At 47.1% G+C, this 25,880-nt stretch overlaps 2 protein-coding genes across 6 annotated transcripts in view; one reads left to right on the top strand and one right to left on the bottom strand.

Moving 5' to 3' along the window:
* The window catches only part of AFAP1L2 (actin filament associated protein 1 like 2), a 70,607-nt gene extending 67,449 nt beyond the window's left edge, over window positions 1-3,158 (top strand). For all 5 annotated transcript variants that reach the window (XM_050340859.1, XM_050340861.1, XM_050340860.1 and 2 more), the window contains 2 exons: window positions 303-431; window positions 799-3,158. In XM_050340859.1, coding sequence (XP_050196816.1) covers window positions 303-431; window positions 799-825 — 156 coding nt within the window. In that variant the 3' untranslated portion in view covers window positions 826-3,158. The remainder of the gene's footprint in view (window positions 1-302; window positions 432-798) is intronic.
* Window positions 3,159-7,731: 4,573 nt separating this feature from the next.
* On the bottom strand, window positions 7,732-25,880 carry VWA2 (von Willebrand factor A domain containing 2). The gene is given in 15 exon segments (XM_050340829.1): window positions 7,732-8,069; window positions 8,774-8,896; window positions 11,980-12,531; window positions 12,834-12,945; window positions 12,947-13,416; window positions 14,246-14,353; window positions 15,187-15,242; window positions 15,717-15,849; window positions 16,510-16,640; window positions 16,981-17,175; window positions 21,166-21,275; window positions 22,151-22,284; window positions 24,257-24,331; window positions 24,573-24,631; window positions 25,867-25,880. Coding segments are annotated over 15 exon segments (2,406 nt in total). The 3' UTR covers window positions 7,732-7,935.

Below are 25,880 nucleotides of genomic sequence, written 5' to 3' on the forward strand. Positions count from 1 at the left end.
GAGCTGAGCCAAGGGGTGATTTTTGCAGGAGGAGCTACAGGCATTTAAATTCCTCCTTAGGAACTTGGTTCCCATAAAATGGAGATGCTCATCACCCGAACCTTGCTCTGGACCTCTGCCTGAGTCCTCGGCACCCAAACAAATCACACACAGACATCCTGGTGGATTTTTGAAATTTGGCATGTCACTGAAAAAACACACCTCAGTGCATAGATTAGACTGTAACTAGGAAATGCTAGGAAAAGGCAGCAAACTTTCTCAGTAGTTTATAGTCATCACCATCTCTACGATTTTTATTGTAGATTCAGGTAAAAAGTGCCAGCCCAGCAAACAGCGCAGAGAACTCACCCGTCAACTCAGCAACGGCTTTAAAGAACCGGCCTTTATCTGTCATGGTCACGGGGAAGGGAACGGTCCTACAGAAAGCTAAGGTAACACAGCAGTTGTACAGGAGAAAAATCCATCTGGGACAGCCACTGCTTTTCCGTCCTGGCAGTGGAGCAGATGGGCTGTGGTGGGAGGGGTTGTGGGAGATCTCATATCTTGGGAAGCACCCCTGACCAAGCACCATTCAGAGCACATCAGCCTGGTTTTCCTCCAGTCTTCTCATATGGGTTTGCTTTTCCTGCAATTTAAATGAATAAATATGTGTTTTGCTTATAATGAAGAGATATTCCTGACCCACGCTGCAGCCAAAACCACAGAGGTACCAGACAATTATGTTGATCTTGTGCTCATTATGGCTACTGTGGCTTGCCAGATTTGCATTTTGACTAACTTGCCTTTATTCCTTGGCAGGAATGGGAGAAAAAGGGAGCTAGTTAGAAGCACGTTTTTCAGAGATGGACTAGAGACTCGAATTGCCCATGCATGGCCCAGGGGATTCAACCATCTGTAGGTGGAGGTTGGGTGTGCAACACAACCACTCACCAAGCGCCTCCTCCATGTCGCACGAACCGCTCCGACGCAGCAATGGACTCAACAGCTGCCAAAACGAGTTATCCCAAATGATCTTGCTCTTTTCCAGACAAATCCCAATCATGTAGCTAAAACAATAACAACCAGTGGCAATCCTTTCATCAAAGTCCTAACCCAGCTGATGTAAACAAGAATGTTACTGTACATAGGGGTGTTTTGTGTATTTCTACTCTGAAGGTTTATCAATGAGTTATTAAGGTTTCTATATTAGTGACTGTAGTGGGTTCAAAAGGGGCCTCTGCTATTCTTTATACCCTGGTGGGTTTTTCAACCTGTCCTGGTAAATTCCAGTCAACTAAAGTCTCACCTGCCTTGCTGCCAGTCATCACTCAGCTGCATTTCATCCAGCCTTCAGTCAAGAGGGATTCCAACACCTGAGCAATGCTTGAAACTTGAATGAGAGAAGCTTGTCCAGGGCATTTTAATCAGTGTCCTGGTGCATTCCAGCATTTGCTTACTCCTGCCAGCTGCAGATTTGCCATAGTATTGAGCTGGTCACCTCATGCTGTAAGCTGTGTTACAGACTGGCAGCACCAAGAGCTCTGGGCAAAGAAGGTCTGCAAAGCAGATTTGGTTAATTTTCTTGAAGATCTCAGTCTCCGGCACCTGAGGAGTTTGCTCTGGGGAAAAAAAAAAAAAAAAATTCATATTTGAAGGCCTGCTCAGCTCCTTTATTGGAAAGCTGGATCTCAGTGTATCCTTCAGGGCTTGCCCTCCCCAGGGAGAGGGCAGGTAAAGCTGTCCCCCTGCTCCTGCTGTGATGGTCTCTGGTCCTCGCAGAGCTGCAGCTGTACAATCTGCTGAAGACATCCCTGTTCATCCCTGAAGGCATCCCTCCACACAGGCAGGGCTGAGCAGCCTGCCCTGCAGGGAGGCTGCACTGCCACGTCTCTGGTGAGCTGCTGGCCATCTTGGTGCTATCACCCTTATTTCCAAATTATTAAACACTGGGCCCTGGCAGTGTGGCCCACAAAGCCCACCCCTCTCTGCCCTAGCCAAGCTTTCTAATGAAAATGTTGGATATTTGAAACTGCTAAACTTAGAGACATTGAAATTTGAAGGGGAGGTGAGTTGGCACAAATCAGTGCACACTCTGCTCCTCTGCTGTCATCTCTGATGGCCTGGAGACACCTCTGCCTGTCTCCTCTGATGGTCTTTCAGCCCTGGAGCCCAGGCTCAGTAACTGGGTTGGCTGTACAGGGCTGGAGAGGTTTTCCAACCCTGCAAAATTAAGGCAGCACCAGTTCCCTGGCTAGGTTGTTTGTTCCTGGAGTCCTGTAGCTACACCAGTGAGCAGCACCCAGAGTCAGGGTAAAGGGAGACAGGAAAAATGTTTTACCTTCCTCACCCTTGAAAATCTTTGACAGGCCTGAGATGACCTCTAAAGAGATGTTCCTTCTTCTCACAAAGGCCAAACAGCCGGGGGGTTGCACAGAGCTGTGACATCCAGAGCTGGTGGTGGCACTGGGCTGAGTGAGAACGTGCCCAGAAGGGGTTCTGGACTTGCTGGTCACAGCCACAGAGCCAGGGTGCAACAAAGCACTTGGAAGCAAAAAAGGAGACCTTGCTCACTTTTTTTTTTTTTTTTTTTGCTTTAAACGTGTCCACTGTGGTGCAGATGGAGAAATTGCTAATTCCAGATCTCAGGAGTAGTGGTATCAGCCCCAGCTGTCAGGTTGTCCCTGTGAAAGGTTTTGCACACAGGAAAAGTTCATACAAATAAACCACTCAATCTTCTGGTTCAGGACCCTGGGGATTTCCCTCTCCACAGCACAGGAAGGCCCCAGATAGATGAAGCTTTTGTTTTGACCCATGATGAACTGGCAAGAGACCCTCTCTACACCCTAAATATACATGTAGAACCATGCACTCACCATACACCTGCTGTCATCCTCCAGAAGTTGTCCAGGCATTTCACAGTGGTACTGAGACAGCGATGGACGAGAGCAGCTCTGCTTTCCCCTCCACAGCCCAGGCAGCTTCAGTGATCCTGCTGGGATGTCTCCATCAGGGGATGGTAAACATAGGCAAGGCCTGAACAACACACTTCCCCCAAACAAGAAATGTTAAACAATGTCTCTGCCTCCCCATTGTTTTCCTAACTCAAGGCATTTCCTTTGTTGTAACTGTGACCTATAAAGTGGCGCTTTAGAGGGTTTTATAATAAAATGTTGAGTATATTACGTTACCAGTGTTCTTCTTTGTAACATGGCTTGTCCCTGCTCTACTTTTCAGTAGATTTCAAGTATATCAAACCCCAACACAATTAGTTCCTATGAAGTTCCTTAGTTAGCTATGCAGCCTACAACTGCAATAGACTATAGCTTAAATAATTTATTTCTCTGTGACTGCAGCGTGAAGCAAAACAATTTTCAAAGATCTAACACAATGAAAAATAGCAGTTACCTCGACAGTTTGTATGAATATATGTAATGGATTCCTGCCTGTATCTGTAGACAACAGAACCAGCAGTGGAAAATGCTTCCACTACCTTCCTCTGGCCACTAGATAGCAACTGTGTGCAGGCTTAGCGCCTGCTGCAGTCACTGAGAACCAGGGGAAAACCAGAATGGGCTTTAGCTGGAAATGAAGGAAAAAAAGTTGGTAAAGAAAGTGGTTGAAGGCCAGTCTTTGGACACCAGACACCTCTGTGAAATACCTTTCGGTGGCTGTACCACCACTCCTGCAGCGCTATGGCACAAAATCTTGGGGAAGGTCTCCCCTAGCCCACCCACTGACGCAAACCTGCCAAGGAGGCTGTGTCCTGTCAGCCTCTGAGCCCAGGAATCCCCAGAGAACAACTCCATTTAGGGTGGCTGGCTTTGTGCACTCCGTGGGCAGCAGCAGCAGTTGAGTTTTGTCCTTCCTTCCCCAGCAGCGCTGCCCATCGCCTGTGGCTGCTTTAGAACACCTGGGTATGAGCTCCAGCTGATAAAGTCACTGCTTTGTTAGTCATTCCCAGTGTAATTGTCACCTGTGCACAATGCAGCCAGGCCACTTGGGGCCTGCACTGTGTCTCATGCAGAAGCCCATATTCTTCTGGAGGGAAAACTGCTGCTACAAACCCTTTTTCTTAGCGAGTTTCTCACTTGGGTACCTCCACAGTTCCTGCTGTGGATGCATGGAGTGACCCTATAGGGGCTCCTGGGCGTTGCTGATTAGCACATCAAGATTGCCAGTGGACACACTGATTTTCAACCAAGACAGAAGTGCCAGATTTTAAAGGAAATAAAAAAAAAAAAATCTCATATTGGTGGAGAAGTTGGCCTGAATGTTTTTATATAAGTTGTCCCAGGTATGAATCAAATTAATTTATTTTTATTGAAGAAAGTAAGATTGCAGGGGTTTTCCAAGCTGAAAAGGCCAGTTACCTTTAAGGAGAGCATCAGCAGACCTCTTGCAGGCTGACCTGGGCTTTCAGTACCCAGTGAGGGTGGCACAGTGGGATCCAAATCCCAGCTTCCCAGATGCAGCCATTACAGTACAGGTACTGTACACGTTTACCACAAACAGACATGATTTTGCTTGCTGAGGGAAGGTGGGACTAAAGGGGTGCAATCCATGAAACTTACTTAAATCCCTGTTTTTAAAAGGAGAAACAGGCTCTCTCCTGGAGCCAGCACATGACCCATGATCAGCCAAGGCTCACCCAGCAGTCCTACAGAGTGAGAGTAATTCATGGCTCTGTTAGTAACAGCAGCCCAGACATCTAATGACAACCTGGCACAGACAGCATCCTCTGCACTGCCCTGATGCCAGACAGGATTAGTGCTGGCTTTGCAGGGACCCCACCTCCTCAGTGCCCTTGCCAGCCTCAAACACTGACCCAGACTTAAAGGAATGAGCTACCATCAGGTAAAGTCTCATTAAATATTTCTGATTCAATCAAAGCAAATCTGAGAGAATGAATTTAATACGGAATCATGTCAGAGATCCAAGCCACTTACCTACTTACTCTTAATTAAAATTTGCAAGAGAAAAGGGCCTAGAAATTAGCCAGGATTTTCAACTCAAACTTTTAAAAAGAAAATAAAAACAGCTCCAGCAACTGCTCAGTGGTGTCCTGCTTGCCTGTGGGATCAGCAGGTCTCTCAAAGACCATCCCATATATCTTAATCTGTTATCAGCCTGGCTTTTCCCATCTTCTCCAAAGCTCCACCACCTTCTTACCTTGCAAAGTGCTTTGTCCCATACAAAAGGGAGAGCTGGTGGGTGCTGCCATTGCCGGAGCATCCATCTGAGGATCCATCCAAGGCTTCAGTGATCAGTCACATTCAGGAGAACAGTCACAGTCACAGCACCTGTAGATCCCTGACACATGGGGATCCCTGGGGCACTCTGGATACTGAGATGTTCCCATTAAAATGTTGTCTCCAGCATGAGATTTTTCAGTCTGTGATTCCTGAATCCTACAGAGATCTTTGTGTATCTGTGCTTAAAACAGCAGGATGCTAAAAACACAGGGTTTCCCCAACTCAGGACCCCAGCAAGCATACTTTGCCCCAAGTAAAGCCCCCACACACCTAAAACATACTTACTAGCTGTGCACTGAAACAAAGAACTCACAAACAAAGATTACATCACAACACATTTGCCACGAGGCAAAGTGCTCAGCAGCACTGTACAAACTATCCTGCAAGCAACACAAGGAAATGGCTTTAGGCACTTGTACAGGGGCAGGTAAGCACATCCCAGCTCCAGAGATGCGTGCTGGACAAGGTAAATGCGCTGCTGCTTGGGAGGGCAGACTGATCCCACAGAGGACAAACGCCTGTGAGGAGAGAACTAACGATGCTGTTAGACAAACAATGGCAGAGGAACCCCCAGGGAGCTGCAAACGCCCCAGGACAGCAGGGATGAGAAGTGGGGTCCCTCGGACCCTCCACACAACACGGGACATGCAGGGGGGCCGGGGAGACTTTTCAGAGCAGTCTGAATAGCCAGCTCCACAGGCCCTTCTGCACCATAAAACACAAACCACGTCTTTGGTGTCAGCTGAGGGTCTGATCTAGCCCATTCTCCCCACAAGAAGAGAAGACTGGCAGTTTAACAACAGAGGCAATGCTGAGCTACAGCCATGCCTAAGTAACATTAATAGATTACATTCTCTTTGTATCCCAAATGTCAGTCCTTCAACTAAGCCTCTATTCTGCTGTGCCTTAGGACACAGACAACCTACTAAAGTGACAGTGAAAAGAAAGGAAATTCTCCTTTCTCTTAGTCTGGTTTCTCCCACAAGGCATGCCAGTGCTGCTCCTGTCTCAGTGCCAGCTTTTATCCCTGAGAGTGCTTTCAGACCATTCTTCTTTTGACAACAAACCTGCAGAGCAATTTGTGTCTCTCTTTGTCCATCTAATGTTACTATTCAAACATGGGGCCAGGACATCTGGGTGAGGGGATTTTTCTTCTTCTGTGAACAACAGACGGTATTCTCATGAGCACTGGCAGTCACAGTTAATATCTCTGCCTCAGCCTCCCTCCAGACCTGCTCCTGCTCTCCTGATGTGACAGACACCATGGGAAAGGCAGCGGGAACACCACACTGGGAACCATGGGCTCTGGGGGAGCAGTTATGTAGATTTTACAGGTTCGTGGGCAAATTGATCACAAGGTACACTGAGGCTGATGCTCCAAAGCATGCAGGCCTGTGGCCAAACTGTCTCTGGAGACATGTGAACCATCACAGCCCACCAGAGACCACTGCAGAGATCACTGCTGCGCTAGGAACAAGATCAGCTTAAAACAATGAGGGGAGGCAGGAATTCAATTCAGCTCATCTGTCCAGGTTCAGGCCAGGACAAGCAGACTTTTCCTCATCCAGCTCCAAAAGGAGAGCAAAGCAACATGGCAAAGCTCTGAGCCATGGAAACAGAACCAAAAAGAAGAGGTGAGACTTGACCTGGGATAGGCAAAAAAGAAGAAATAAGAGAAAGTATGGACCAGCAAAGGAGAGAGCAAAGAGGTGGCCAGCAGGAGAAGGAAGGAAAGAGTGGGTGAGATCCTGGGGGCGAGGTCCAGGTCTATTCCTCCTCTGGCCCACTCCCAGCACACTGCAAAGGCACTCAGGAGGCTGCCCTGGTCTGGTCCCTCCAGGTTAGCCTGTTGCTGGCAGATACAAGTGCTCCTGGAAGGGGAGGAATGGAGTTAAACCTCACAGCAGAAAGACCAAGATCCAAGACCAAAAGGATGGTTCAAATCATGGTTCCGTCCAGAAACCTAAACAGACCAGACCTTTGTTGCACACACCCCCTCACTTGGTGTGTTTGCAGCACAGGTAACTGGATTTGACTTGGGTCAAATCTAAAAGAAAAGCAGTCAACACACCTACTAAAACCCAGCAACACACACTGAGCGCCAAAGCTCTGCTTTAGAGTTGCACCAATCATTAAATGCTCTTTAAAACCTCTCCTTGTCAAAAATATGCAGCTACAAAATGCCCATGAGGATAAGCCATATTCAATCCCTCCAAATAAATTCAGAGAAGAAAGCAGCATGGACAACTTCTGGAACAGAATAGAGGCTTGTAATCAGTTCTCCTTCCTCTTCTTTGTCTTCCTGCATGTAACAAGACATTCACTCCAGCACCTGGCTTGCAAGTGTGTAATCCCTTCAGCAGGAGCTCCAGATTTGCTCAGACTTCTACATATTTTGAGACAAGATCAAAGGTCTCTCAAAATCTGTTTAAAAAACCAATCCCATGGCCCTAAGACCTGGATGAGGAAATGTAAAAATTCCAGAAAAAAACCCCTTCAACACAAATATTTACTTCAATTATAAAAGAAAGACAGCACTGGGAAGCCCAGTTTGTGCAATGCAGGAACTGGGAATGGCCTCAGCACAGTCCCTGTGCTGCAGCAGCTCCATCACTGCCAAGGACAGTGGTGGCTTGCTGGATTGTGCCTGTGAGTGGCAGTAAGTGTTCCTGGAGGGAGAACTGGAGCACTTGGCACATCTGTGTCAGTGTCTCTGATCCAGGTGCCTTTTGGTGTGCTGGAAGGCTCTGGAGAAGTGCTGCAAACCCCTGGGACTCCACTGCACATGGGAACGTGGAGGAAGAACTGGAGATCTTGGAGAGTCACCTCGGAGAACCCCTGTTGCAGAAGGGAAGCACAGATGTAGGATAAGGGCTTTAGGACTAAGGGATAGGGTCATGCTCAGTCCGTGACAACCAAGTAAGCATTCTCCTGGTCTTAGCTGACAGGTGTTAGAGGTCACAGGGTGGAATTCAGAACTGCTGGGCTCAGGCAAAAAGCAAAATATCAGAGAAGGGGGAAACCCACCTAAATTGAGAACTTCTCCCTATGGGCACAGGGCCCCTCTAGGGAGCCAGAGATTCCCAACCTCCCGGCCATTGCTCCACTGTTGAAGAGGACGAAGGCAATGGGGAGGCTTTTGCACCACGGAAAGCAGTGAAAGCAACAGGGAAGGGGTCATAACCAATAGAAACAGCTCCCTCCCATTAAAAGGGAGCCAGATCTTTCTACCTGGGTAGTCTAGGAGAGACTGTTTCTTCTAGCAGGGCAGAGGGAAAAGAGGAACAGAACAGAGTGGAAGATTATACCAAAATTTTTAGACCTTTTCAGGGTCCCCTCACAGCCAACTCAGTGAACGCATAAAACAGGGCACAGCTTCGTGAGAGAAGCCCTTGTTCCCCTCACTAGCCCAAACCTCTCCACTTCCTACACGATGGAGAGCACATCAGCCCTGCACAGCCCGAGGGAGAGGTGGCAGTGTGGGATGTGTTCAGAGGGGCTGGGCAGAAGGGATGACGTGGTTGCTGTCTGCTGATCCTTACTGCTCTCACAGTGGGGTCCTTCCCAGCCGTGGCACTCGCAGCGGTAGCTCCCAGGCCCCAGGATGCACACGCCCTGGTTCATGCAGGGGTTGGGTTTGCACAGGTTCACGGGGCTTTTTGCTTCTGCAACAAACACAAGCAGAAGAAGAGCAGGCTCAGGCACATCTAGGGCATTAATAGCCAGGACCCACATCCACCAGGAACGCTGTGAAAGTAACAGCAACTATATATCCCAGACATCAAAAAATGCCAGCTAGGGCTAATGGGACGGGAAAAACACACTCATGCGGCAGAGGGTGCAAATTCACAACCCTGCCTTGACGCAGAGGACTGTGCGTCAAGTGTCAAACTCCTCTGTGTTTAACCTACAGAACAGCTTTCCCAGATAGCCTAATCTGGAAGAGAATATTCCTAATAAAGCTTAAAAAAATGACAATCATGTTAGGTTGCATATCACAGAAAAGCAAAACAGAGCATCTTCAGAGCTGTGCACTGAACACACGAGCACTTCCAAGCTCCCCACATCCAGACACTGACAACACAGAGCAAGACACATGCCCTGCTCCAAGAGATTTACAATCCCAGATGCCACTGGAGTTCAAACCCCACTTTGTCCTGGAGACGACGTAAGTTTCCACCAGAGAGGAACAAAGACAAAAAGTCAGCTGGGAAGCAAGGCTGGCACGAATGGAAAACAACACAGGAGAAATTTCCAGGCTTCTTTTCTATGATGCTTGAGAGAAGCCTGCAAACCAGAGCCCAAGTTATTAGCCCTGTTGTTACGGAGTATGTGACAGCTTTCCCAACCCTCTTAACACAGAGCCCAGCTGTCAGCAGGGCTGGCAGTGTTTCATGCAGCCTTGCTGCCAATACTCTAGATTAAGTAGCAGCATCCCAGAGGGATTTGCTTCCAGTCTGCTGGCAACACCATGGCCGTGTTGGTAGCAGTGTGAAATTCCTCTGAACAACTGTGTGGTGTAGAGCTGCTAGCTTTACCCTTTGCTCCATGGTAGGAAAAGCACAGAGGGAATACGAAATGGGGGAAAAGGAAAGAATACAAATATTATCCCCCATCTGTCAGGGGGCCTTCTACAGCTTAACACACAAGATACTTGTTCTCCCTGTACAGATGATGATGATACATGCACATCAAGTCTCAAGCCACACCTAACACTGGCAAAATTGTAATGGAAATTCTTTTTTTTTTTTTTTTTTTTGGACAGGACTGAGACATTTAAATCTTTAGGTCTGGTTTATTTTATGTAGAGCCAAGGTGGATTCAAAAACATTTTTGTCACTGTGTGTCATCTCAGATGGGATCCTACTTAACAGTGTACCCCCAGGGGATATACTTTCACTTCCACCGGGCTGGTAGAGCCACTGGCAATGAAAGCTAGGTCTCTTGGACACACTACTTATCCTCCAGGTGCTGCTGTTCCCCCGAGGACTTTTCCATGCTGCTCTGCTCTACATGTCATGTGTCCACCACATCCTTCCACAGCTGTTCCACGGCATAACCTCACAGCCCTTATTTGGGGCAATAATGCTATTCCACCAGGACACCATTTCTCTGAACTCAAGCCTGCTGCTAACACAGTATAATCTCAAATAAGCTTCTTGCACTTCAAGGATTATACCCTTTGATGATCCCAAGAACTTTTATTTCCATTAATCAGGTTTGTATACATTTTATGCGCAGTACCTTTTCTGTTAGACCTTAGGCCCTTTTTCTATGGACACTTTTCACCTGAGCCTCAGAATAAATAACATATTCCAGGTATCCAGAGGCAGGTCTGTTTCTCAAATACTTTTATGAGTCATAAATTTTTTTAAGTCCTTTCACAGACCACAATTCTGTTATTGAGTCTTGGACTTGGGAGTAGAAGACGGAATGAAGGGTTTATCTTTACATCACCCTTGGTCCCGGCCTATCTAACTACAAACAGTGATTACCTGCACACAAAATGAAAGCAGCAATTCAGTCCCAGGAAATGATCTGTTATTACCCTGACTCACTGAACCTTGCTGTCTCTTCCCTGCAACAGAAACCAATGCAACAGAAACCCTTTGAAAGGCTCCAGGTAGAAACCATCTGCAGAGCCTGCCAGGAGATCAGCTCTTCACCCCAAAGACAGGGTCCTGTATTTCTTTCTAAGCCTGAAGGGCACACGGGTATTCCTAAAGATGAAAAGGACCTCTGATTGTGCCGAAGCCCAAACACGCTTCCTCATTTGATCTTATGAATATGTTAAAACATAACCAAGGCAAATAAACAGATGTTAAACTCGGGCCATTTTGAATGAGAAACAAAGCATGGCATTTTAACTAGAAGCACTTTCACCACCATCAACATCTGAAAATGAAGGCTGCTGTCCTTTCTGAAAAACTGATTTTCATCAAACACAGGCACTCACACTCAGCATGCAAATGTTTCAATCTTAGTATTAGAGCCTTTTTTTTTTGCCCCCAGCTGGGGACTGGCACTCAGGACTCAAAGTTTTGAAGAAAGTGCACTTTTTCCCTTTTTCTTTCTCTCACAATCATGAGTTTTTACACGAATATTTGAAAATTCTTCCCTCCTAATTCGAAGATAAGGATTTGGTCCTGCAAACGAAATTAATCACAAGCTGTCTGAAGGCCTAGTTTAGCAGTCCACAGGCTTCAAAATGGGCAGATCCCAATTTTAAGATTAAATCCTGTGCAACACAAACTCTCAAAAGCCTTGTGGGACACTAAGGAGGAACAGGAGTAATGAGGTTGCAGACACATCACTTGAAAACGCCTAGCGACAAAGTTGCTGAGCAAGACACTCAGGGACCAGCACAGAAACACGTGCCAGTAAGCCCACTCAGCAACACTGCAGGTGGTACAGTAACTCACAGAAAATTCTACAGATTTAAAACAACACCAGAAAAAAAGCAAACTTTTTTTTTCTTTCAGGGAAAGTAGAACCTAGATGTAGCAGGACTAGAAGGAACCAGTCATGCTGGCCAGACATGCCCAGCCTCACCCACTGGACTGAATCTTAGTTTGGTTACCATTCCTATAGGACTGCTTTGGACAGTCACCAGATCTCTATGTCACAGTTTCCCCATCTTCAAAATGCAAAAGGTAGTATCGACATCACTCCATAAAGAATCAGAAAACCTAAAATAACAGCAGCTGGTGGCACCAACATACAGAGTAAGGACTGGATGTCCTCTTACCTTCACAGATTCTTTCAATGATAAAGCCTTGGTAATACTGTAGGTCTTCATAGGAGGAGATGTGGACCAGGTAGCTGGGAGACCCCGCAACTCCCAGCAGCGTGTCCCTCTGTGCGTCCCCAACGACAACCACAAACACCAAGATGCCGCTGTGCCTCAGCTGCTGAGCTGGGGCAGCTGCATCCTCCAGCCCACCCCCGTTTGTGAGCAGCACCACCACCTTGCTGACACCAGGCCTTGCTCCCTTCTGCACGGTCATCACGTCACCGTAAATATGCAGCAAGGCACCGCCAGCAGAGGCCGAGTCCCCGAGGAAAGGCACCTGGTCGATGGCTTGCAGGATGGCAGAACTGCTTGTGTGGGTGGCCAAAGCAAACGCAGTGTGAGCTCTGCTGCCATAGACCACAAGGGCAATCTGGGTGACATCCCGGCTGATGCTGAAGTGCAAACAGCTGCTCCTGACAAAGTGCCTCAGACGCAGAAAGTTCTCCGGGCCAACTCCAGACGAGGCATCCACGGCAAATGCCAAATCAAGAGACTGTGCCTGGCAGCCTGAGTAGAAGAGTGCAAACATGGTATCTTTCAGAATATACACGTACTCCTTTCTGACCAAAAAAAAGCAGTGGGAGGAAACTGTGGGCAAAATTCAACACTGCACTGTGAAGTACAATCTATGTCTCTCTCACACCAGTAGGTAGAGTTCCATCACAAAAATCATTCATGGAAGGTTAGTCCCTGGATCTGTGACTGACAGAAACAAAACAAGAATAATTGCCATTCTGTCCTTCCCTCCTCCCCAGTGGAGTTCACTGGGGGAGCAAACTCATCCCACAATGCCCATACCACGGCCTTACCTTCAGCGTTGTCCACACTGCAGATTCTTCTCTGCAGCTCTGGGATCCTGTTGAACAGGTCCTGGGGGTCCGAGTAGACAACTGTCTGCTGTGGATTGCCAGTCACCTTGGCTCAGCTCTGCTCTCATGAAGCTGCTGCCTACACCAATCAAGAAGAGATTTTGGTCCTTCATGTACTGAGGGGCTTTCGCCACTGAATCCTGGGACTTCGAGTCAGTGAGCAGGACAACCACACGGGGGAGATCATCCTGCACGTCTGCAAAAACTGGAGTGGCCCTAAAACCATGCTCTGCAATGTACTGCAGGGCTCTGCCTGTCAGGGTTCTTCCTCCACTGAAATTCAAAGCATCAACACTCTTCATGAGACGGAGTGTATCCTTGTGTTGGCCCAATTCAATGGCTATCCTGACATCATCATCATACTGGGCCACCCCCACATTCATGGGCGAGTCCTGGCCCATCACTGCCTGGAGGAACCTCTTGAGGAACGCCTTGTAGCGCAGGAATCCTTCCAGCGTGACCCCCGCTGAGCTGTCCAGCAGGAAAAGGAGATCCACAGCGCACTCTGGGCTCAGCTTTGCTGCTGGAAAGGGAGACAGCAACCAGTCATTTACAGGGAAACAAGACAGGCATGCCAGGCACCTCAGCTGGGGCCTGCTGGGAGAAGGGACACTGTGTTCAGTAACCCAAACGTTTTGCCAGTCATGTCATGTCATGTCATGAGCTGCAGGACAACTGTGCCAAGAGTGAGCTTTATTCTGGTTGGATGCCACATAAGCCTTTAGAGACAGGAAATACCTGTAGGAGTTTGGGGGAATTCACGAACTTCTGGGTGGCAAACTTCAAATCAGAAATGATAACTCCACTCTCTTAGTACAGTGGGCAAAACACTCTGAGTGTACACATTCACACACTGAAGAAAGGAGAGAGTCCAAGTACCAAACCCTCACCTGTAACACCCTGAGACACTGAAGTAGGAGTCTTGTTCTGAGAAAAGTAAGTACAAGGCATTTTCTGATGAACAGGACCTTCCTGGGTTCCTTACACTGAACTCCCCAAACCAGGACTTCCTCCTGGGCCCATGTGTGCAGGTAGGGGACCAACAGACACATCAATGTGTCTCTCCCAGTTTCTCTGTTATCCTGATCCCATGGCACCTGCATTTGGACCCAAAGGCAGCCACACTAGGGTGAGACTGGTGCTGTCCATATCCACGTGGTTTCTGAACAGCAGGATCCAGTCACTGGGCCTGACACAGTCGTAATCAGTATGGGAATAAACTTAGCCTGTCTTCTGGAGAAAAGCCCAAAGACTGCATCTCAATCCCAGTCATCCCCATGGCAGTGCAAAGGGCACCACAAAGGCCCACCACAGCTGAGAAGGAAGGAGGCAGAGCCCAAGTTCACACCTACCACAGTGGAAGTCTCCTCCGTACCCCACCAGGCAGAGGCAGTGGTATCTGTCCAGTCCCTCTGGGACACATGTGCCACCATTCTGGCATGGTTGGGAGTCACAAGGGTCTAAATGGGACCAGGGGAGAGAAAGACAAGGACTCAGCAGGGAGCCTGCCCCTTCCCATCCTCTGCCAGTGTGAGCATCACCATTAACAGAAAAGGGGTCACAGCTCTGCCCCTCTTGCTGTAAAGTTTGAACTAACACAGGGACATGTGCACCCTCACCTCAGTAGCAATTTCATTTTGGGATGGCTCTCCAGCAGGCAAGGACAAGAGAGCAAACCACTCTGACCTCACTTTGTTTGCTTTGGAACAACACCACTGAAGCTCCATACATATAAATACAGAATTACTAAAGGTCCTGATGCTCTGCCAGGTTTACAGCAGCAGTGAACGAGTCAGTCTGGCCTGCTGCTTGAAGAGTGTTGTACTGACAAAAAAAATAGAGCTGCTGTCACCTGAGTTTGCAAATAGAACTGAAGGACCACAGCTATTTCAACAGCCACCGAAAACAAGGCTGGCAATCAGCATGGGTCAGGATCCCTGCTGAACTGATGCTGTTCATGGTAGCAGGTTGATGGCTGGAAGCATCACTGCATACTCCCTTAGCTGGAGAGCAGTGACACCCTGCAAGCACAAACCTCTTCCACAGGCACATGAGTAGATGAGGATTCACAGATTCCTCCAGCAGAAAAAGAAATGACCAGAAGATTTTTTAACTCAGAGATGAACTCTGGTCACAGATATCCATGTGACAAAAAAACTGGATGAATTATCAACTGCTTGCTAAGGATCACAATCTCTCACTCAGAACAAATTTTTTAGAACTGAAAGCAAAGCCCCATCCTCTTATTCTTTCTTGCTTGGTAAATAAAAATTTTGGAAAAGCAAAGTCCCACCTGGACATACAGTCCGGAAGCATCTGGATGGGTATTTTACCAAGACTCTCTTCCATCTGAAACAGGAAGAATAAGACCCATCATGAATTTAAAGATTTACAAGGTGTCTTCAAGGTTGACCCTACTGTGTTTTCAATGGAACAAATTTTCCTTTGAAAACACAATTTTTCAACACAAGTATTTCAAATAAAGCATCCATTCTAAGTAGTGTTTTCTGACAGTGACTGGAGCTTCCCCACAGGAAAGTCCTTCCTAAGCTCCCCCAGGCCAGTTAAGCAAAGAAAAGGGACCTTCCCTGCAAGGAAGAAAGCCTGAGTGAATGAAAACAGAACCTGTCTCAGTTCCTCCTCTTACCCTTTGCTTCTCAGATCAGCCAATGGTCAGAGCAGAGCCTCTTCCTAGGACTAGAGACCACGTTTGGATCAGTCTTCATCCCAGTATAGAGTCAAGGTCAGATAAAAGCCTCATTACTGTATCTCTCATGTTCTCTCAGCCCCACTCACTTGTAGAGCTGTGGGTTTCCAGCTCACCTGATGAAGGGGCACACTGAAGCCTGCACTGCATTGGGCTGCTTTGAGCCTTTCCAACACACATAGTTCCCAGCCAGCTCTTTCACAGTCTCCAGGGTCCTGCGTTCACAAGGGTGGGATTCAACTTTACAGCCTGTAGCAAAGAAAAATGCAAACTAGCATCAATGGCCCGAAAAGAGAACCATTTTCAGCTGCTTGCCAACAGCAGATTAAGTAGTGCTTCCAAGAGCCTCCAGGAGACCCCAGAAGGGAAATTTTCTGTCCACAAGCTCACCAGCCTACTCCACTTTGTGGGGGAGCCCACTATTCAGCCTCCTTTGCTTTGCTATAAACCTCACACTGCTGAGTTCAGGATTCAATTACAGCTTTTCAGCCCCCTTGCTGCCTTCATCATTCATGTATTTGATTTTCTTCTACCTCTGGGCCACTCTAGTTTTATCTTTTTAGTACTTCCAGCAAGGTCCTGGTTATTCCCCTTAACACACAGTCCATTAGAAAACGTCACACCATTCTGTTTATCCCTCTATCTCCCACGACATACACAAGGACTGATATTCTCATTTTCAAAGGTGAGCTGAGACACAGAAAGACTTATGATCCTGCAGCTTAGAGGTATTTGAAGAGGTAGCTGGCAAGCACACCATCCAGTTCGGGCACCAGAAGGGGCTTACCTTGAAGTGCAACACCTGCCAATTCCCCTGTACGCTTCCTGATCCCGCCTCATCCTCCTCACTCAGTGACATGGTCCAACCTCAAAGCACAGGCACGAAGGTAGAGCCAGGAGAGGGGTTACCTGGAGCAGTGGTACTGCAGACAGAGCCAGTCAGGGCGCTGTACAGGCCGTTGGCAGCATCATCAGCATCTCCAGCAAAGAGCAGGTGCTGCTCGGGGGGCTCGCTGGCCAGCACCTGCAGCTCCTCCCACCTGCCAGGCAAGGGAGGGTTCCACTGCTTAATCTCCTCCCAAAAAATTGTGTATCAAAGCCAACCCTTGTGCAACAAATAGAGAGCTGACACAAAACCATGACACTCGTCAATCAGTTTTCCAGGTCCTCGTCAGGCAGCAGCACAGCTCTCCTGAGTGGAAAAGCTTCCCTCACTAACTCTGGTCCTCCTTCTTCATACATCCTCCATGCCTGTGCTAACCTGTAAATTCCCCTTTTCTCTTCCCAAAACTCATATCTAGGCCAAGACCACCCCTCACTCACTAGGACCTGCCACTTGCCTAGCTGGGCCTTCATTTCCCACTCTGGAAAGTTTCCTACCTTGGAAACTTGATCCCCACTGCAAAAACTGTGATGTGTCTCTCCTTCACCTGCATTGCAGGCATCGCAGTGCTGCCCTGGGACTTCCCATCCGAAACGACAATCAGGACTTCAGGGACACTCGAGTTTCTGCCACCAGGGAATCCCTTGCGGAGAATGTACTTCAGAGCCCGACCTGTCTCTGTGCTCCCGCCTCTAGAAAACAAGGAGACAAAATAAGAAAAGCAGAAATTAAAGCTCTTCTGCTACTGAGTTTACGGTTTGCTTTTCAGATTTCCCCCCTCTAGTAATGGGGAATGTAGCATATTTCTGCTGGTTGCCACACAACACGTCCACAGAGATGGAGGGGTGTTCAAACTGACCTCTGAAGGGATGAAAACTAAGTGTTACCTTGGACCAAAGACAACAGAGGCAGATTTGAGCACTGATCTCAGGTTCTTCCCCACAAAACCATCTAGCTCCTCTTGCCTGGCCCCACAAAAGCTGTTTCTGGTGGTGCAAGGCCCCACGTACCTTCACATTTTGGCATATTTTGGCAATTTCCATATTCCCTGGAGAAGGGAATGTTCCTGAGGAATAAGCTGATTAGTTCAATACTCAGCAATCCTCTCAGTGGCAAAGCACTAAACCCACAGCAGGACTCTGGTGCCAAAGGGGGCACATTCCAGCAGTGACATAAATCAGCAGGTAAAATGGGCTGCAGCTAAGCATGAGGAAATGGCAGACATCAAGCCTTGCAGCTGTGCAATAACTCTCAAGGAAAACCAACCTCGAATGTAGTATAAGTAGAAAATAAGCTACAGCTTGCCAGAGAATAGCTTCAAAGATGCTTTAGAAATCCTGAGACTCATTTCTCCTGATATTATTAAAAAATAAGATTCGCTGACTCCTGGATGCTTCCTTAACCTGAGAGTCTGACTGCCCTGCTGAGCCTGTAGATACTGGAGCTGTCTGTCTGGGAGGTTGTGCTGCACAGCAGCACAAGGCCTGGGGAGGGGCAGGAGAGGTCCCTCTGGCAGCAGAGCACACCCAAGAGAAGGGATGCTGATTGCAGGCAGGCAGGGCTATGGCACAGCAAGATGCACGGTGGTGGCATACTGGGTGTGAACTGGGAAGGAGCTCCTCATTGCAGAGGGTGCTAAAAATAAAGGAGAAGGGAATGAAAAAAGGGGAGTGCTATACATATACAGAGATCTAGGAGGGGAAGGACAGGGTATGGTTATTTTCATGGGCTGCACATTTACTCTCTTATTCGTGAGCATCCATGGGCAGGGACTGTCCTCCTCTGCTTTTAGGATTTAACTTTAAATGAGTGTTAGAGATGCCTAGTCAAGACTGGATTCCATGTTCTACGTCCCATGAAATGTCATCAAAATTATATATAAAACTACGATCTCTGTCGGGTTGAGGCAGGAATGATTACATTTTGAGCCAAACACTGAAGTTTTTATTTAAATAAAAGCCATGGGTAACATCATAGAGCCCTTGGATAGATAGGAGGAAGGAGGTAATCTTGCCTCTGTCTTGCAGGGTGAGGTTTTGTGGGCCATGCAGTTGAATCCCAAGGTGACTGGGTGAAACCATTGCCAGCTGCCCCAGCTCCCTGCCCACCTCCCACACTCAGAGCCTCAGACTGCCCAGGCACCCCAGGCCCTGCTGTGGCCATCTGACACAACCAACTCAAGCTTCACATCAACCATCCATGTTCCCCACCCAGCCAGCACCAAAGGCCTTGCTACAACACAACACACTGGGTAAAGGCTTTTCATCCCCTGTAAAAACTGAGGGCAAGCTCCACTGCAAGTTCTTCAGCTACTGTGGCCTACAAGGCATGATCTTTTTGTTGTTGGAGGGCTACATTTCTGCTTATCTCAAAGGGGTAAGTCCTGCACGGACAGGAGTCTCCCCTCTTCCTTTCTTGCTGGTTCTCCATCTGTAAAACCCAAGAGGTCTGTAATGTGCAATCCTCAACTGGGTATTTGATTCCAGCTCACTGGGAATATGGCACAGACCCGGTGATAATACAGCCACTAGATCAAAAGAGATATTTCCAGCTGCCCTCTAATCCTGTCCAAGGAGCTGTGCTGTGTATCACTTTATTTGATTGCCCTTTAGGGCTGCTTTTACTGCCATCCAAAGAGAGCCATGGAAACCAAACCACAAGTGTCACTCCTTCCTTGGAGGATTCATGTTCCCCTACGTCTGTGTTGACACAAACACACCTCATTTGCTTACTGAACATCCCACTCTTTGCTTCAGCATCTGATTCCTGATTTGCTTGTTCTAGAAAATGTTTTTCCTATCTATCCTCTGATTTTCATAGAAACCTTTTTCAGTCAGTATCTGCCAGGCCTTTTTGCTTTGAACTTCTTCCTTTAGGTATTTCCTCCTCTGCACTCCTCCAATCATGTCAAACCATACTCGGTGACCATGTGTTCATAGCATGCCCAAATCTGCCTTTTTCTGACCAGATGTCTGTATCTGTCAGACATTTCAGTGAAAAGTGCTGTGCATGAGGGAAGACACACTGTGTGTAGTCAGTGTGATGACTAAATCACTGTGCCCACATGAGGATCCCTGAGGATTAGATAAAGTTAATGAAGAGTCTCTACACCAAAACTCAATAAATTCAGTTTCTTATCACTTTGCATTTGGAGGTATGCTGGGTTTTGACAAAGTGGAAGTGTGCTTGAGGCTTTAGTCCAACAAGGATTTTCTGAATTTGAAAGAGGTCTGGACTTCTCCTGCTGCCTTTCTTCAGGAACAGCATTAAGAAGGTTTCTCTCCTGTAACAAGCTGCTGACTTATATGAAAGAAATTCATATAAAATTCAGCTTCTGAGATTACCACTGAATATGACTGAAACTGGCCAACAAATTCCAAAGCTCTTTGGACAGCATTCACAGAGAGGGACCAACAGTCTCTGAATACATCGCAAAAGCTTCACTTCAGTCCAGCACTGCCTCCTTCCAAGTGCTGTCAGCTCTGTGCCTGGAGCACAGGGCTCAAGTCAGGAAGTGCCTCACTGGCCAAAAGGCTCATCAGAAGCACATCAAGGAGCCTCTCAACTAAGATCTCAAACATCCTTTTTTTTTTTTTTTCAGAAGCCAACTGGAATCCGTCCATAACTATTTTGTCTACTTCAAAATGTCAGCTTTTCATTTAAACTGGATGAAACAGCCAAGCACAAGGTCATTATTTCTGTTTGATCTGCCAGCATCCATCTGTTGTCATCAAGGAATTTCAGTGCCAGACACCAAACACTGCTTCACTTTCTCTGCTCTCACAGACTTTCAAGCAACAGCCAGAGAAGAGGATGTATCTTGTTTGCTGGAAAGTTTTTCCTGTAACAGTACACGAGAGGTTTTCTTGACTGGCTAAAATTATCAAAAGAAATACAGCAAAACCAGCCAACTGATCTTGCTTGAAAAATGTAAAAGCGATCACACTGACTGGCAATATGTACATCACTCTGAGAGCAGAAGACATCCATGAGAAATATTGATCTACCCTTTAATCCTAAAGCAGATAAGCTAAAAGAATAGACACCCACAGGCCATAACCATTACCTCGTCTATCACCAAAACAAGTTTTATTTGGGGCTGATTGTCAGATCCTTTGTAGATCCAAATGTATTTCTCCGAGATTAAAAGGTTGGATTCTAAGAGGCTCTAAGGGCAGTGCTTCTTCAGACTGCTGGCTCCATTGCCTGAGGTCATGGGAAGACATCCAAGTCTTAACATTCAGAAGAAAAAAGCTTTCCGTCTGCAAATCTGATCCTCTTGAATTCAGCAAGCACACATGCACAGACATCTACAGACCAGCAATTTGTCACTACCTGTCAGGACAAAGGAAATTGTAACCACCAAAGTAACACTGTCCTGCCTTTGCTCAGCCATGAGGGAACACCATGCCTGCTTTTCCATGGAGGGTGAAACCCAACTGCCTGGAACAAATGGCCAGCAAAAAAAATGGAATTTACCATGTTACAGGAGGACTCTGAAAACTTTCTCCCCTGCCAACTTTCCCGGACAAAGACAGACCAGGTTGCGGATTACGGACCACAGTATTCACTCACCTCCCTCCCAGGGGGCACCACTTTGTGTACAGACAGCAAAACAGATCTCTAAATCTCACAAAACTCTCATAGCCCAGAAAAAGAGAAGAGCTGTAAAATAAGCTGACCTGAACAGAGTCCTCTTGATTCTCTCTTTCACTTCTTGTTTGGTTAGATAAGAATCCAGTGGGAATTCAAGGTGGGGAGTTGAGCTAAACTGTATCATTCCCACACGCACCTAAAAGAAAAGATTAAAGATTATGAAAGGTGTCTGTGCAAGTTTACTCTTTTGATCAATTTACAAATTTGGGAAGACTAAATTGTATAGAGGCAAACTGCTTTCCCTGTTGAACCACTGGCACTGTAAATGAACTCAAAATAGAGCAGAGACCCCAGTGTTATCTATATAGACTATAAACAAGGCAAGAAAATTCATCTGCAAGCAACAGGAGCCTCTGCTGCAGTTACAGGCAGCTTAGGATTTATATTTAGATCCTAGTAGCCTCAGGGACAGTAAGTTTATAAATAACACCTTCTATACCAACCCATTTAGACACTGGGCAGGAAATCTTTCCATTTACTAGGAGCAGCTCCCTCCAGCACTAAGCACAGTAGGCAACACAAACCAAAAATTTTCTACAGCTTCCTCTAAAACCATTTTCTATAGTTGAAAATGCAAATGGACTAAACTGTCTACATTGGGTAACAGATCCAGAATATTTCACTGAAGTCTGACAAGAAATTTTATGGAATGTGACAACTTTGAAGTCAAAAAGGCTACTGATTTTCAGTCCAGTCTATGTGAGGATTAAGTGAAAGACTGGGGGAAGGATGGTATTTAAAAAACAAGACAAAACACAACACTAAATCTGCCAAGAGTAAATGTTTAGATTCTTTTGCCTAAGCCTACACTGCAGTTGGTCCCGAGATGCAAGTCTTTTAGTCAATTTACTGTGTGCCGCAAAAAAATGCCCCTTTAACCTGAGCCCCTCTAGCATCTCTCGAAGCTTCACACATGCACTGTGGCTCCTTTCCATCACTGTTCAAGCTTCCTGTGCTTTCCACACATTGCCAACCTGCCTAAAACTTAGATGAGACATTCCTGACACTCACTCTGTCTGGATGGATGTCCAAGGCATCACAGAGCTTGCCTGCAAAGTGTTTGGACCTTTCAAAGCTTCCTTTCCCGATGCTGTAGGAGCCATCCAAGAGGAAAAGGACATCTAACGAAGCAGAGCACTGCATCACTGGGAGAAAAAAAATACATAGACTGTGAAACTGCACTTTGTTAGTCCCACTCTCTGGAAGCAGAGAGCCAAGAGGTGAAAATCCAGACACACAAATGGACTTGCAGACGGGGGCAGCCCAGTGCTGATGTCCCATAGCCCACTCGTGCTCTGGCCTGCAGCAGCTCCAGCTCAGCTCTCACGGTCCACCAGGCTTTCATCTCAGAGTCCAGGTCCCCAGGCTGGTTTGCCAGCTCAGTGAAAGCACAGGAGCAGCTGATGCAGAGCAGCATCACCAGCCACAGGGAGAGCTGCTGTGGCTGTGAGGACGTGCAGGGGTGAGCAGCAGGGAGAGGCAACAGAGCCGGTGGGACCTGCAGGCTCTTCAAGTCCAAGGCAGAGAGGGGAGTACAGGAGGCATTTGCAAAGTGCACAGAGTCCCATGGAGACCAAAGTGTTTCATCTGCAGCACATTTTTCAAAACACACTCTTATTTTTCTAAACATGAACCCTCTGCACAGCTCCCAGACACTGAGAGAAACACTTTTCACAAGAATCTGCCTTTTCATCTTGTCTTCAGAGATGTGTCCTTGTATCACCCCTGCCTGCATGAACACAACTGCTCCCAAGTACGAGTTTCTGAGGTGCTTACGCTTTTGATCATTTCATTGACACAAATAAATAAATAAATGGCAGTTTGCAGACTCTGAAGAGTCATTTTCAAGGCATTTAAATGGAAATTTTAAAGTCTCCTCTGCAACATTTACCAGAACCAACTTCAAGGGAAACTGAATCCAGAAGCTCAGCACAGAGAGCAAGCACACCAAACCTTCGAGCCATTTTGGCTGGTGACATTACTCATCCCCATTATTATAATCTTTTAATTAACACCACTTTTCCCAAATCATTTCTGCTAGCCAAAACCTGAGTTTATAATTACGGTTTTCTCATTCCAGATTACAGGGACTGAAAGCTGTAAAGCATTCCCTTCTGGGTCACTGGTTCTTCTAACAGGGCACCCAGCCTTGCCCCAGAGCACTGTGTTGAGGACAAGCTGGAGCACAGCCCCTCTTCCAGCACCGTCCTGGCTTGTCAGCCTTGTCCTCCAAGCCGGGCTGAACGTGGAGATGCAACAGCCTGGTTTGTTGTCCCTGCCCCCAGCTGCCTGCCTAAGCATGCACAGAGAAATCTGCTGTGCCCCCACCCCAGACTGGACTCAGCATGGAGAAATGCTCCTCAGGTTGCTCCAGAGGAGTCGAGCAGCACGAGGAGGGGGCTCCAGCTGCAGCCACTGCACTCTTCTTCCTGGGACTTGTAAGCAGGATGTCTGCAGCCCACCCAAGGACTTGTGTAGCAGTGAGAAACACCCAAACACAGCACCTCGGGATGGGAGGTCTGAGCTGAGCACAGGGTGCTACAGGATGGGGCTGGAGGGCATTCCCGGCACAGGAAAAAATGTAATTTATGACTTGACAGCCAATAGCAAATAATGGTTAGAAGGAGAACACACAATACAGTTTACCACTGATTGCAAGTACATCAAGGGAGCTGCAGGTGAACACGGTTTGCCAGCCAGCCAGAGCTCCGTCATCCCATCTCACAGCATCGTGACTGGTGCTGGCTTTACAGCCTGAAAAAACTACCCATGTGGGAGATCTGATCAAGTCTGTAATTAAACACAGCTCTCTAAATCGGGGTTGCTTGAAGTCAGCTCCAGAGGAGCTGACAGAAACACCAACCAGCTGGCAAACAGCCAACTGGGGAAAAAAAGAGTAGGTTGCATCCCAGAAGAGCCAACATCAATGAGGAAGAAAGCCATGCTAGGGCAGAAGCAGCCACAGTACTGTAGTTGCCAGATCATTGCCGGGGACTTTATGGACTGAATGGGTGCAATAAGTTTAAAAAACAAACAAACAAAACACCACCAAAAAAAAAAATCAAAGGAAGAGGGAAAACAGGAATAGAAAGGACTTGCTTTATAAAGCAAACTTACACTTGACAGCAGCTGAGATCTTGCCAATCATCTCCTGGTCAACGTGGATTTCTAGTACACTGAACACCAGCAAAACTGTGGGATTAAACAGATAATCACCCATGAACACTACAAACTGGCTTACAAATAAAAAAAACAAACCCCAAAAAACCCTATAAACACCTTAATCTCTAACAGCAAAAAATTCTGGTTTGCTGTATACAGCATGTAGACATGACGTGGACATGACGTGGACATTCCTCAGAGAAATGAGACCAGAGGTGGGGAAGCACCTGAGGCAAAAACCACTAATGCAAAATGATAAATTTAAACATACCTTGGGAAATCAGGAAAATGCAGATGGATGGAAGTGACAAGAGGCTCATGTTGACAAATCTGGAGGAAATAAAGAAAAAAAGAGAGAGCAATAAGAATCCAGTTCCTAAAGCCAGTTTCTTTACCTGCAGCTGATCATCTCCTTGTTGGGTGTCTCAGGTGATGGGCTCAGAAGCATTTTGTCTGAGGGGCAAAAGTAACTCCTGCCCCCGGGAGAAGGGTGGGAAACAGAAGTACAAAACATGAAAATGGGGGAAGGATCATAATGTCATGTCACATCATTGAAATCAGCAAGGCTGCCATCACATCGTAGGAGGACTTCAGTGACACTTTCAGGCAAGCGCAGATTTAGACCAAGTGTGTCTGGTAGAGCCCTTGGCTTTCTATTTCAAACATGTATATTTATTTTTTCTCCAGACTAACAGCACTCACTAGAACACCCTTGACCAGATTCCCAATGGGTCTCTGCCTCTGTCATTGCAAAAGCAGATTTTCCTCATGTAGTTAAAGACAAATAAGCACACGTTTTTATAACCAGCTCTATTAACCGACTGTTTTTCCAAGAAAAAAGAGGGGCTTTTTCTCAGGAAAGACTTGTCTGCAGTAAATTATATATTTAAGAAGCAGATGGGAAAAACTGACACATGTTGGGGAAATCACCAAAACAGGCCCATTCCCATCACTTCAGGTGCCAATTCTTTGCAAATGTTATCTGGCAAACCTTACGAGTCAGGGCAGTGAGGGGTCAACAAACAGTCTCCTAGGTGTCCCATGGGGTCCCCACACTGCCTGTCCTGGTCCAACCTTCCACTATTGCCCCCAGACACATCTGTCTATATTAGCCTGCACAGAAAGGAACATAGTCAGAAGAAAGAGCTGAGCAATGGATCCTCTTTCTGCTCTTGCTGTTTTACCTTGGATCTAATGTTCACAGCTGGTATCTCACTTCCTCAGTTTCCCCAATTTTTGAGATTGGATGCCAGCACCTCCTGTGTTTCTACAGATGGGACAACCTTACCAAAAGACAGGCATAATCCCAGGGATATGTAACACTTTAAACCCCCAGAACACAAGCTGAGCTTTAAGCATCAGAAACTTCTCTTCTGGGCCAGCTCCTCAGGAGGGTGGGAAAGACACATGCAGTGATGGGCTTGTCTTATAGTGGAGCATCAGTCTCTAATCCTTCCCTCTGCCAGGGGAACCTGTAGCACCCACCCCAGATGCACTGCTCAGAGCAAGGGCTCATTAAGCCTGTGCAGCTGCCTGCACCTTACACCCCTCTCATCAGACAATACCTGCAGCAGGCCAT

This window comes from Myiozetetes cayanensis, unplaced genomic scaffold (assembly GCF_022539395.1).
Source record: "Myiozetetes cayanensis isolate MyiCay16 unplaced genomic scaffold, myiCay2020 scf10, whole genome shotgun sequence".
NCBI classification, from domain to species: domain Eukaryota; kingdom Metazoa; phylum Chordata; class Aves; order Passeriformes; family Tyrannidae; genus Myiozetetes; species Myiozetetes cayanensis.